The sequence below is a fragment of the Sebastes umbrosus genome, chromosome 1 (genome assembly GCF_015220745.1).
Source record: "Sebastes umbrosus isolate fSebUmb1 chromosome 1, fSebUmb1.pri, whole genome shotgun sequence".
Taxonomy (NCBI): domain Eukaryota; kingdom Metazoa; phylum Chordata; class Actinopteri; order Perciformes; family Sebastidae; genus Sebastes; species Sebastes umbrosus.
The window spans coordinates 18,302,837-18,317,294 of record NC_051269.1 but is presented as its reverse complement, the minus strand read 5'-3'; the positions used below and the strand labels follow the sequence as shown (position 1 = coordinate 18,317,294).

Below are 14,458 nucleotides of genomic sequence, written 5' to 3'. Positions count from 1 at the left end.
GGAACGCCCTACCTACGGAAATAAAAATACAACCTGACCTGAAAATGTTTAATGAAAAGGTGAAACACTGGCTGAAACTAAAACATCCTGTGATCACTGATTATTGATTGGGAACATACAGTACATATGTAAATTGATTGTAATGTACGATGTTGTATTATGTGATTTTATGTAAGATGTGCTATTCTGTATTTTTTTTAATTTTATTTATTTTCTTTTTATTAAAAGCCTAACCAGGGACAAGGTCTGCAAATTAGCTATGGCTAGAAGTCCTATATACCTTGCATCGGTTGCCCTTTAATTAAGTGTAACAATGCCTATGTATTGTCCCTGTCAAATAAACTAATAAATAAATAAAAATAAATAAATCATATTAGTATTATTATAAGTATTAGGTAATAATACATATCATTAATTTATCCAGTACTAAACGTCTGATACAGTAGGCTATATCTGGTACTGAGCAGGAACAATAATCAACTTGGTTAATAATCACAAACCTCATGATATTTATTTATAATACATACAGTCTCTGGTTTAAAGCTATGAATCAGTGGGTATATTGTAAGAAAAATGTACATCTATAATAGCCTACTGGTGTTATCATGATATTAAATCATATTAGTATTATTATAATTATACATATCATGAATTTATCCAGTATTAAACGTCTGATACAGTACACTATATCTGGCTCTGAGCAGCAGCAGAATGAGCAGCTATGTGATTCATTGATAAACCAATGAGAAGGTGGCTCCAAATAGCAACAGATGACGTCGCCGCGCCGCTACGTTGATTGGCGCAGGTGACGCGTCGACGTCATCTGTTGCAACGTCAAACCTCGTCCCCCTGTCTGCTGCTGCCATGCGCAGACAGGGTTGTTGTTGTTGAGCAGGTTGTTATGGCTGCTGGAGCAGAAGGCCTCGGACTCAACTGAGAGAGAGGTCTCCTCCTCTAACCTCTCCTCTCTCCACCACCCCATGGAGGGCACCGACATGGACGTGGACGCGGAGCTCATGCAGAAGTTCAGCTGCATGGGCACCACGGACAAGGACGTGCTGATCTCTGAGTTCCAGAGGCTGCTGGGCTTCCAGCTCAACCCGGCCGGCTGCGCCTTCTTCCTGGACATGACCAACTGGTGAGCGCGGGGCTGCGGAGCGGCCTGTTGTCATGACGCTAAACACCTAGCAGCGTTAATTAGCTCGAGAGCAGGAGGTTTAACTGTTTAACATGGAGACACGGTGCTAAGTTAGTGTTGTTCAGAGAGGATTCATCACCATGTCGCTGGGAGATAGTAGCTGTAGTTACCGTGAAGTCCTTACGGTTCAAGCGGAAGTGAAACGGTAAAGTTTGCCCCTAAACTGTGAGTTAATAATAAGGTGGAAAACCTGGAAATACAGCAGCAAAGAGCAAGATGGCTAACAAGCAAGCTAGCTGATTTAAGCTCTCTGGTTGTAGATGATCTGCCATCATATTACATCATAGTGTCCAGAGACAGTTAGACTGTGCTCTCTTTGGGAAGACACAACTCACGTTGATGACGTAACCTGTCGTGATGTATCAATGGATGACAACAACAAGTGGTCTCTGATCATTATTGATGTAGAGCTTTTTAGTTAATCAGTGGTTGGTGGCCCTAAAGGGAGGGTCCACCCCCCAAAACAACATGTGTTGTTTAAGTTTCATTTTGGAGTCTGGAAACGTCAGATAAAACCACAATATCACTCTATATTTCACCTGCTTGGCAGTAATGTTTGCTGTGTTTCACCAGTTTCTTCATTGTTTACAGTTTTGTCTTTAGATGCTCTGCTTTAAAAGAGACTGATACATTTTAACTGATCTATATAATCTAATTAATCTATGTGAATCCTATTTTAGGATGGATTTTTTCTTTTAATTGTCAGTATCAGATTGGTGGACTGTCACATTTTTAAAGGAAAAAAAAAACATGTATGGTTTAACTTTCATTTTGGAGTCTGGAAAGATGACATCATCATGTGATGTTGTTGTTGTCTGAAACTATAGTTTGCTAGTTACAGTACAGTGTTTGAATCCAGAGCTTTATAGCAATACATTAGAAATGTCCCAGTAATGTTTTTAAGGTCCCACACTGTAAAAAAGTGTGATTTTTATGTCTTTTCTATTATAAAGCAGGTTTAAAGGGACTGTTTGTAAGAATCAGAAATACTTGTTAACAGCGACACCTGTGGCCGTAAAGTCAGAGTCGGGCTTGTGCTCGCTCTAAATAGACATGAACGAGCATCGCTCAAAACAGTGAGGCGACACACGTCAGCTAAAATCACAATATCACTCAATATTTCAGCTGCTTGGCAGTAATGTTAGCTGACCAGACGAAGGTCTCTCCATGAATCAGTGCTGATCCTAGTGTTGGCTTTTCCTGCTTCAGCCTCCCGACCGTGGTGGGAGGAAGACACTGGCACCCGGTCAGAGACCATAACGTTTCTCGCTGCGGAGCCCCTTCTGCAGGGTGTAGTGTGCGCGCATGGACGTGAGGTTGCATTTATAATTCAGTGTTTTTGCGTGACCCATATTAGGGACTAAAGGTGTCAGTATGTTTAAACCAAAGTGGTTGTCGGCTGGTCTAACAGCGTTTGAAACCCATTCCTCCCACATCTTTCCAATGTTGGAATTGTCCGACAATTTTTGTAACTTTCCAAAACCGCCAATTAAGTATGCCCACTTTACACAGCAATTAGCAGGGTTTGCACCTCTCTCAAACTTTTTTAAAATTTTTCATACAAATTTTTCCACCATGTTTGTGTATTCAATGCCTTTGAGGAGGGACTGACCCAACAGTCTCCATTTGAACAATTCTTGTATCTCTCTTGTGTCTTGTTGCTCTCAATGATGGCAGCCCCCCCAGACTTAAACACTTTTGCTTTCAGACGTGGACTGACATATTGGATGATGACCGAGGTCATTTCGAGCTCACAGCCATCTTAATAGTCAGGATATTTTGGCCACAGACGCATTGATTTTTTTCTGACCCTTTTTAAATGTGTCCATTGTGAGTCCATCAGCTTTATGGAAGTATGATAATTAATTGCCAGAGTACCCCTTTAAATATGTGGCGTTGGCTGTAAAACAGTGTTTCTGCTCTTTTTCCCTCAAGGAAATGTTCTATTTCATAAAAGTGCATTCAAAATGCCCATAACAATTTCCCAGAGCCCAAGTTGAATATTTGAATTGCTTGTTTTGTTCAACCAACAGTCCAAAGCTCAACAATATTCTGTTTAATGTCATAGAAGTCCAACAAAACCAGTGAATTGTCAATTTTAGAAACTGGAATCAGTGAAAGTTTAGAAAGGTGTTCTATACGATATCCAGAGCATTAATATAGCTGCAAACAACTATTTGCTATGTAAAAATATAGTGGACTAATGTGCTTTTAGTGCATGTTCGTGCATGTGAGCGTGCCCCACTGGCTAGGTCACGGCCGCCGCTCTGCACTGCTCTCATACGGCGGCTACAGCTGATAACGCCGTCCCGACCGACGGCGCCATCGAAGCAATAGAAATGCTCCCAATCTCTCATTTAGCACCTAAGTAATTAATAAATTGTCAGTATTGTTCAAGATTAATATCCTGTTGGCCAATCGCTTCAGCTTTAGTATAAAGCGCTTCACATACAAATAGAAAAAATGTGTCTATAAAAGAGAGGAGAAATATTCAGTGTCCCAGGGAGTTTCTCCATTGTTTACAGTTTTGTCTTTAGATGCTCTGCTTTAAAAGAGACTGATACATTTTAACTGATCTATATAATCTAATTAATTTATGTGAATCCTATTTTAGGATGGATTTTTTCTTTTAATTGTCAGTATCAGATTGGTGGACTGTCACATTTGATGAAATAGTTTGTGAGGCAGCAGATTAGAAAGACTGTGTTAGACCCCTTGACTCAGCAACTATTATTGTGTATTGAGAAAAAAGTATTCTAAAGACAGGGCAATCTGCACAAAAAACAAATACCCTGATTGTCGGTTTTCTTGATATTAGCTTATATTCTAACAGTAAAATCTGGTGGTCAGGGTGTAACATGTGTAACGTCAACTCCTGTTAACACCACACTCTTCCTTTTGTGTTGAAACAGGAACCTGCAAGCTGCTATTGGTGCATATTATGACTTTGAAAGTCCCAACGTCAACACGCCATCCATGTCCTTTGTTGAAGATGTGACAATTGGGGAGGGAGAGTCTGTTCCTCCAGATACACCGTTCACAAAGACCTGGAGAATACAAAACACAGGTGAGGAGCACGTCACCACATTCACGTGTTAAGCTTACGCAGTATAAGTAGCATTTCTGAATCTGTATGCAATAAGTGCGAGAGCAAGTTTAAGTAACCATGTCATGGTTTTGTTCTTGAACTGTGTTTTGACTGCATCTTTGTGTACTGTAGGTGCAGAGTCGTGGCCACCTGGGGTTTGTCTCAAATACATTGGTGGGGATCAGTTTGGGCATGTAAACGCAGTTATGGTAAAGTCACTAGAACCCCAGGAAATATCAGATGTGAGCGTGCAGATGCGAAGTCCCACAGCTCCAGGCATGTACCAGGGCCAGTGGAGGATGTGTACAGCCAACGGATTATTCTATGGAGGTAGGAAATCATTAAAGATTTGATTTGTTTCTAATGAGGCAATTTATTAGAGCTGCAACTAACATTTATATTCATTATTCTATTAATGTCGGCTTCTGTTGGTTACAATTCCATCAAAATGTCTTTCTTTCTTTGTTCTATGTTTTTGAATCGCTTGTTTTGTCTGACCAACCAAACTAAAAACATCCAATTCACAATGATGCACTGTAACAAAGAGGAAATCAGCAATCTGGTAGGTTGACTCAGTCATATAGTCAGCTCATGATTTTTGTGAATGCTTATTTTCTCCACAGATGTAATCTGGGTGATTCTTAGCGTAGAAGTCGGAGGTCTCCTCGGCGTGACCCAGCAGCTGTCCTCCTTCGAGACAGAATTCAATACCCAACCCCAGCGCAACGTGCAGGGGGACTTCAACCCCTTCGCCTCGCCACAGAAGAACAAGCACGACGCCACTGACAACAGCTTCAGAGATCCTGGCGGAGCGTGGGAACGCACGCAAGAGCCAATCCAGCAAGATCAAAATGGACTGTCTCATAATGCTGTAAATAGGGCGTCAAATGGTCTCCAAACCAATCTTTCTGTGGTGACTTATGGTCAGGTATGTATGAATCAAATTTAAGGTTTCACACTTCACTAAACTATCACTTTAAACCTAAATTACTACATTCACTACATTTATAAGGGTAGCTCATATAAGTAGCCTTTCTGATTTATTGTGTGTGGGTGTGCCTGTGCAAAATACAGTTTTCATGTGACAGTGGGACATGCCTCCATCTACAGTATTTATCCTGACCATGATCCGGATTCAGCGCTCTTCGAGTGCCATTCTAGTTAATATTTTATTCCATTTCTGCCAATAGATTCCCCTAATTATTACACACTGCTACTTCAAGTGCTTCTGTAAGATGGATTGATTTGCTAGATAGTGGTCCTCCAGCTCACAGAGTTTTAAGTTTGTTTTACACTGTACACACATAATAATGCATATCGCAATAGCTTACACATTCTTAAAGCTCATGGAGAGTTGAAAATATAAAGGTTAAATCCTCTGGGGAGCATCAGTGTGTTCAGTAAATGTTATGGCAGTCTGCCCATTAGATTTTAATATTTGGGGTGGATAACCAGACATTTTGGCCCAAGGGTGGGAAGGCGACAATGAATATCCACTCAGCAAAAATTTGAAAAAGAAACCTGCCAGTTAGTTTTCGACATACTGCACTTTGTCATGGACCAAACTGTTGGTCAAGAAATGTTCAAGAGGGGACATTCATATCTGTACCAGTTTTCAAGGCGGCTTGGTCAGCACCTGTTGAGTTATAGTATCAGGTTCTGGTAAGCTGGGGGAGTATCAGACACCCCATTTACACCTGGCTTTAAAATGTGTTTTTGGTGATTAGATTGCAATCGGATAGTGATTAACCAAATGACAGTACAGGTGTAAATGCACCCAAAACGCATTGAGGATGGATTGTGATCCGATCGGCAAAACCACCTCCGGAGGTGGTCAGGGACGCATTGTAACCCCATTGAACAGTGTAAATGCAATTGCATTTTCAATCCATATACAATCCATATACAACAAATACATGGGCGGAAATACGTAATTCTAGGGCTGTCCTGAGTGCCCTTTTTGGGCTACAGATCTGCGTTAGTAATAAACATCGAAGGGGGTTGGGGGTGGGGGGGTTCAACCTGCAGCGCGCTCCCAGCGCTCCTCCGGTCTCTGGACCGCTGTGCAGAGAGATCACCGTGGCTGCCCCCACTCTGTCTGCGCTCTGTGTCTCCTCAACTCTCGGTGTGTGCGAGTGTAGTTGTTAGATTTGCCGCGGTGGTCTGTGTTACACGGTGGTCGTGCATACACGGATTATATTACATACCCACCGCCCCCCACTGTTGTTTTGTGTTTTCTACAGAGATAAAACCCATTTAGTTAATTTTCGTGTATCAGCGCCGTGTTATCGATACATAGTCGGACGAATGACGCTACAAACTGACAGTGAATGCTCCATACCGAGTTTCAGCTCAGAGTAGCAGGTGTCATATTTCACACACACAGGATGAGAGACAGTTGACAGACAAGACGATGGCGGAGGATTTAGTGTCAAAGTGAAAAGCAAAACCGCTTATTTGGCAATATTTCAGATTTAAACCCAATGCTATAAGAGAACCGTAACGTTAATGAGGTAATCGCCGTGAGGAGGATGGAGAGGTCACAGCTGGTGTAGAGCAGCGCCGGGTGGAAACCTGCGGCCCCGCAACGAAAGCTCAACCAGAGACGCCAGACACACAGCCACCTGTCGTTAAAGGTCAAAGTAACTGCTCTAAGCATATTGACCGTCATCTTTTCTTGTAAAATGTCCGGTGTAATCGGTAACACCGGTGTTGTCACAAGTTTATTAACCGGTGGGAAAATTTCCTCACCGTCACATCCCTAGTCGTACCTCAAAAGTTACGTTTGCGTGCCCTCTCCCCCTAAACAGCTGCATTTGAGGCTGATCTATCAGCGCATTACGCACCGCCTCTCTCTCTCTGCTGTAATGCAGCCTTCCTCTCAGCCCTTTCAGACAGAGTGATCAGATCTCAATCAGATCTCAATGTGGACACTGGAGACACATATTAATACTAGGTGTAAATGTAATCAGGTTAAATCACATCTAGCTACAAACTGTACACAAGACACATTTTAATGCCAGGTGTCAAGGGGGTCAGATTTTATGTTGCGATAATACAACGTTGTTGTTATAAGGCGTAACTGAAGGAAGAACAGTTATGACAGAATCAATGTCAGACTGTAGAGTATAACACATTTTCACACTGTTGAACTTTATTGAGAAAATAAATGTGATAGTCTTGCTTGGTTATTTATTGTTTATTCATGCTAGAGGCGTGGCTCTTGGAACATTAATCCAGAGTTAAATATCTTGACATCTATTTGATGGATTGCCATGGTATTTGGTTCCTGACTTGTCATCAAGAGAAGACCCATATTTCCACAACTTAGTTATAGATGGTCTACCTCAAAAAACTAATGATCAAAAGCTCCAGCTGCACATTGAGATTAATATATAGCCTTTATATGAATATAGCTTTTCCTTTGGCTCTACACTCAGGCCAAATTTGGCATGTTTTGCCCCAAAGTTGTGATTTCTGTCAATCCAACAGTTTTGTTTTTTTGTTGTATAATGATCATTACAGCCTAATGAGACGGCAAGTTATCACGGCTTTCAGTTTTGTTAGAATGTATATCAAAGTCGGTATTAATGTCAAAGATGTACTGTGGATAAGGGTATGATGATGAAGTATGTGGCCATCCTCATGTGAGTATTGCTACTATTCATTTGTGAATTCATTGTGACATGCGTCAGAAAACAATCGAGCTATAGCTTCTTTAAACTAAGTTTATGGTTTCTGTTGAGCAAAAGTCCATCATCACTGCATCTACCTGTTAGTGTATCAACTCAACTGAATCACCTGAATCTCTCAGGTGGGGCCACATTATTGTATGCAGTAGTATGCTCATACCTGTCATAGCTGAGCTAATAGCATCTCCTGGGTGGCTGAACTGGACTGTCGAGAACCACTTTGCCTTCCCAGTTAGGACATTGATTCAAAAGGACATTGACTGAGCTGCTTTACATGTAATGCAGGTTTTGTTACTGCCCTGAAACTGATGATAACAGCAGACAGCGGTGCGGCTCCTACAGAAATACCACACTGAAGTTTTTCACTTGTATCCCCTGGGCTGTAAAGAGTGTGTGTGTTAGCTTGATTTGTTTTCAAATTACTTAAAGAGTAAATAAACCCCAAAGGTTTCGCTAAAGTGCCTCTATCCAAAAAATGCCTCTAGAACATGAAAAAAGTATGAACATGGGCGGAGCTGGGGGCTAAGACACATGTATGTATGTGTATGACACATGTGTGTATGCTAGTAATTAGCATAAGCGATACCAATGCACAGGCTAATTGAAAGGGTAACGGCTACTCTTCACAAAGGCCCTGTTCAGACCTGGTATTAACATGCGTCCTCAGTGAGCGGATCGCATTGAGATCGGATCTTTCAGACCACATTCAGAGGTGGTCTGGGCCACATGTGGCCACATTCTGTTAGCAGTGTGTCCGCAAATGTGTGGGGGGTTGGTTGGTGATGAAAGCTGCCTCCATACACGTCACCTGCCTCCAGATCAGCCAACAGCAAAATTCAATAGCAATAGCCGTGTTTCAACCAGTAGAGTGCAGTCACTATGCACATTACCAATTCAAATATTTTGCAGTAAAATATCAAGATTTGGACCTGGATCCATCAACAGCACTACTTAATACCAATATATATTGGTTTTTAGCTGAAAAAAGTGGTTTAGTTACTCTTTGAACTATTAACATCTTTACATGTATTCACATTATTCTGTATAAACTACTCTAATACGCTTTCTCTCATTTTTTTTCCCCAGGGTATTCACGGACCCTATCCATTTGGACAGAGCTAGAATGACAAAGACCCCCCCCACCACTACCACCGTACCGTGGTGGATGATGAGCTTAACACCCTGGGAGTCCTTTAATGCAGAGGAGTCGGAGGGGGGGGAGGAACAGTTGTTTTATATTGACTCATGACAACCTTCTCCCCAACCCCACGTGGCCCTTTCCACAGAAACACAAACTACAGTGAGGTGATGGATTACATCCGCTACAGCGAAACACCTGACATCAGCACCCGGATTCGCATGTGTGAATGCTTCATTTGAGAGTGCTATAAAACCTTAAAAATAGATACACACGACTATTTTTATTTCCACTGTAAAACACGCCTAATTAAAGGGAAAATCAACCCTAAACAACCTCTAAACAATTTGGTATTCCCCATGGACAATTGAATAGTTTGTCTCTTCGGGGTTCCTACACAGGTCTGGAAATGTTTGGAAAAACCACAGAGAATAGTACAGAATTAATTGTGATCAATGATCATTTTGAGGCCTTGTCTTTAATTTTCAAAGATTTAGGTGGGACAAAAGTGTATGGATTATTTCCAGTTTTCCTCTAAATGAAAGCCTTACACCAGTTTCACACTTAAACCTATGAATAATGTGGGATGTTAAACAACTAATATGACAAGTATGACTAGTTGTACCAGAGTATTGGTCACCGGAGCATTGTCATTCATGAAAGATCATCCCTAAACCACAGAATTATGCCGCGTTGATGTTATATGGGATGGATGGTAGAGAAAGATTTTGTTGGCGTTCACATGATCAGACAACTAAAAATAGTTGGATTACAGATTTGGCTGTGTGAGGGTAAAAAATATGTCACTATATCCAGTAAATTTTGGTTTAATCACATTGAACGTCTGACATGAGGCGTCCGTATTTGTTTGGTTTTCGTTCTATATTATTAAGCGCTAAATCAGACATGTGAGAGCTTTCAGAGAAGTTGCAGTTACAACTCGGATGTTGCGCTGAATTTACAAATTGGGAAATACAATAACTCCATATTGACTCTGGAATTCTGCTTGTACAATGTCAGGGGTAGCATTACGTGCACCAATCTGGTATTATTTTCTTTATTCAGTGGCATGAAAGCTTCAAACAGCTTGTGATCTATAGAAAAAAACGTGTGCTTAAAAATACTTTGAGAACATGTGATGTACTGTCATGTTTCAAGTATTTTTTCTAATGGAGAATAGATGGATTTATGGCAGAGAAGACTAGAAATTACCACCAAAATCTGTTTTTGTATTACATTTATTGCACAAAAGTTACTGTTGTAAACAGCGTTCACCCTTCAGGATAAAACTGAAGCCTTAGTTTTTGACTCCTTGAACCCAGGTTGCTGAGCCTGGTCAGATAATGAAAAACATATTCTTTTTTTTTTTTGACTCACACAAAGACAAATAAGAAACAAACAAAACAATTGTCATTTGCCTTATTAGACCGTTTTTGACAAAAAAAATGACGCAGCATTTGAAATTAAGTCACACAATAACATTACTCAAGAATCCACCATCTGTGTGGTTAAAGTAAAAAACAAGTCCATGTTTATCATGTCTGAAAGAAGTATTAGTTTTGCAGACATTAATCTGACACATTGAATACCACATATTTACATTCAAAGATATTCAAAAATAGGAGCAAATATCCTCCACATCCAATTTTGCAAATAAAATAAGGACCATGCCTGTGTAGGAACCCCTGTGTCTCCCAAAGATAAAATCCAGAGAACCACGACACTAATCTGTTCTGTCTGCAGGTTTCTCAGTTCAGACTGCATGAGAGGCGTGCGTATGTCTGTTTTTTTTAGGGTGGGTTTTCGCTTTAAATAGATGCTGAAGCGCAAAAGGATGCGAGTGAGTTTGAGCAAGTGAGGTGTGAGGAAGGGTTTAAAAAAGCCATCTAAATCTATTTTGCCTGGTGAGTGACTGTAGTTTCTGAGTCCATGTGTCTACGGTATGTGTACTAGATATATATGTACGTGTGTGTGGGTGGGTGTGTGCGCCTGTTAAGTGTGCATGTATGTTATGGTTTCTCTTTGGATTTAACTGACATAAAAAAATGGTGTATACTACTTGGGCAAAGGATGACGTGTCTATTCACATACACATCGGTATGGAGAGAGCTTTACTGGGCGTGTACCTCTGACGTATTGTTGAGTGATTCTGCACCGTTTGGATGAACTGACTCACTAATTGCCCTGTTGTTATTATTTATTCGCTGTCCTATTTGTACACTGCAGATGCAAAAAGTCCCATTTACAGCCAGCAGGTGGTGCTAAAAAAATCAGACGACCAACTTCAACTTGACATCATGCTGAGTACATTGTAAAGAAACAGTGTAGTTTTGAGACTATTTGAATATGAAAATTGATGGTTTGCATCAGCTTTATTAGCACTGATGTTCTGTTACTGCTATTTGCACAATGCTGTCCACCACTTCTGAGGAGGAAAAGTGATTTTGTTTTGTGGATTCATACCAGCATTTTCCAGAAAGTTTTATTGGTTTGTTTTGCTCATCTGCTCTCCCTTAAAGACCTCACAGCTTTACGGTTTGTTTCCATAGTGTTAACCACAAAGTTTTAAACATTAGTTTCATCACCGCACCGATATCTGATCATAAAAAGGATTGATTTGTGTTTATATTGATCACACATTTAGGTTTACCTGGAAATGAGTTCCACACTCTGTCTGCTATCTCACCTGATTTTTTTTTTTTTTACTTGATATTTGCTACGTTCATAATGTCAGACGGTATATTTCATTCTGTATTTTGGTCTTAAAAATAAAATGGGAAAAGTTGTCGATGGAACTCCATGACAGTGTTACATGTGTTTCTAGGAGGATATTTGAATTTATCAAACTTTCTCCCAGTTGTAGTTATGACCATCTAAATGTTACTCATGATGTTTCATGTTCATTGCGATCATGGTTACCACGTTTGTCAATTTCACCAGCATTCTGTGTTGCGTCGCTGCTGTTATTTGTTCATGAGAGTCAGCTGAGAGTCCTCCCAAACAGTATACACTGTTCTGCGTTGCCTCTTTTAGTCACGTCAGTCTTTTTTTTTTCTCTTTCTTTTTGTGTGTGTGCTTCCTTCTCGTGAGCTTGCTTGTGTGTGTTTTGGTGTGCGAGAGAGAGGGAGAGACGGGTGGTGAGAAATCTGAATATTGCTGGATTCATTCTCTAGTTTTAGTTTGTGACTATGTACGGATTTGAGTTGGGTGGCATGGTGAGTGGATGAGATGAAAGTTTACATAGTCCTAAAATAGCACATTTATCTGAAGAGAAACTGTCAAAATAAAGCTTTTTTTTTTTCTCCTGTATCTATAATTAAGCATTTGTATGATTAAATTAACACTGAAACAATGAAACAATGAGTAAGTTGTCTGTTTTGCTTTGTATTTTTCTATATTTTACTCACTTTAAACTAAATAACACCAGGCTCAGCAAATATCTAATTAAACCAGCAGTGCCAACAGTTTCACATCTGCCATTTCAGTCCATCCTGAGCCACCTAGTAGTGACATGTCTTGACATGCCCAGCTGACATTGGGTGAAGGCTGAGTACACCCTGGACAGGTTGCCAGACTATCGAAGGGCTGACACATAGAGACAGACAACCATTCACACTCACACTGACACCTAGGGGCAATTTAGTGTCAACTATTAACCTAACCTGCATGTCTTTGGACTGTGGGAGGAAACCGGAGTTTAATAAATTATGTTCGGTTTTACATATGATCTTGCATGGACTCCTATTTTCTCACGTTTCCTGAGCCCGTTTGTGACAATCCTAATGACTTTAGTGATCCCCTGACTTTTCCTTTAGCGCCACCATGAGGTTGAAACTAGAGATGCATGATCCGACTTTTTCTGTCCCAATACCGGTATCAATACCAGGGCTTTGGGTATCGGCCGATACCATGTACCGGTCTGATACCAGTGTTCAATTAATAAGCTATATGTCTCACAGTGTGGAAGTGACTGGGATCACTCTTTTATGTCTAAGGCAACATTAGGCTGAATTAAACATTGCTTTCTTAACTTTATAAAACAAAATGTAACAAATAAATACAATAGATATGAATTCACTGAATTGATATTTATTATTAAAATAATAAATTGTACAACAGCAACTTGGTAAAAAATCTTAAAAATTAACAATTCAAGTGTAAACACTTTTAATGCAGCAACAAATTACTCAAAACTTAAACAGGAATTCAAATACCAGTATATAATGTATATGGTATATAAACATAGAATTGACTTTAATAGACATTGTCACCGATACCCGATCCAGCCAGTTGAGTCGGTATTGGCCCGATATCGGATATCCGATATCCGATATCCGATATCCGATATCCGGTATTGGTTTTGGTGCATCCCTATTTGAAACTTGTGACTTTTTATGAACTGTTTCAAAAAGTGTTGAATGGACTAAAGGGTTTCCATGAAATGTGTTACAGATAGCAATGGTGCTCAATTTCGGTTTGGTTTAAGACCAAATACCTGCAAAACTAATGACATTCCCATCATCCTCAGCTGTACTTTCTGTTTCTGCATTCTAACAGACTAAACTAAGCTGGTGAGCATGGTAAACATTAGCATCAGTATGTTAGTATTGTCACTGTTAACATTTAGCTCAAAGCACAGCTTGGCCTATAAGCACAGCCTCACAGAGCTGCTGGCAAGGCTGTAGACTTACTGTCTTATGTGAAGCTGCAGTTTGTGTGTGTTTTAATTTTGAGTTTACTTTTCAAACCTGCAAAATATAAGTTTTGTGTACAGATATTCATTGACCCTGTCCCTATCTATGTGGACAGTATCTTTCTCATGCAGGGTCACAAGTATATGGTTTGTTTTGATAAGTGAAACATGACAAAATTAACAGGGAAAAAAGTGATCTGATGGTGCAAATTGCAGCTACTGTAGCATGTTATAACGGCCTAAGTATGTAGATAATTTGTCCGATAATGACTGAACATCTCTCCCTTGTGGAGATTCTGCAGCCTGCTAAACATAAAAGTGTGAATTTCTGCATTTAAAAAACTGCAAAAAAACCACAACATTTTGGTTCACTTATAAGGACTCTTACATGTAGAGAAAGCCAATGTCAACATCCTGAGGCGGCACTAAAGCCATAGGACAAAGTCTACATCCACTTTATTTGAGAAAGAAAGGAATAAAGGAACATTTTGAGGAAATAATTTAGTAAGTCTTTATGTGGTTGTAAAATAGAGAAATGTGTTGTGTTTCATCATCAGAGGGCATGCTGCTGTGGCTAAAAATGAGCTATAACCCATAATGCCATTATAAGCTTATTATCTAAGATCTAAAAACAAAATGTACTTTTACA

The 14,458-nt window shown here is 40.1% G+C and overlaps 1 protein-coding gene across 1 annotated transcript; it reads left to right on the top strand.

The window, feature by feature from the left end:
- The first annotated feature begins 856 nt into the window (after positions 1-856).
- Positions 857-12,473, top strand: ilrun (inflammation and lipid regulator with UBA-like and NBR1-like domains). Its single transcript, XM_037772104.1, has 5 exons — positions 857-1,138; positions 4,111-4,265; positions 4,419-4,616; positions 4,910-5,214; positions 9,065-12,473. The coding sequence occupies exons 1-5, from the start codon at positions 981-983 to the stop codon at positions 9,098-9,100; spliced, it is 852 nt and encodes a 283-aa protein (XP_037628032.1). The 5' UTR covers positions 857-980; the 3' UTR covers positions 9,101-12,473.
- Positions 12,474-14,458: the final 1,985 nt, after the last annotated feature.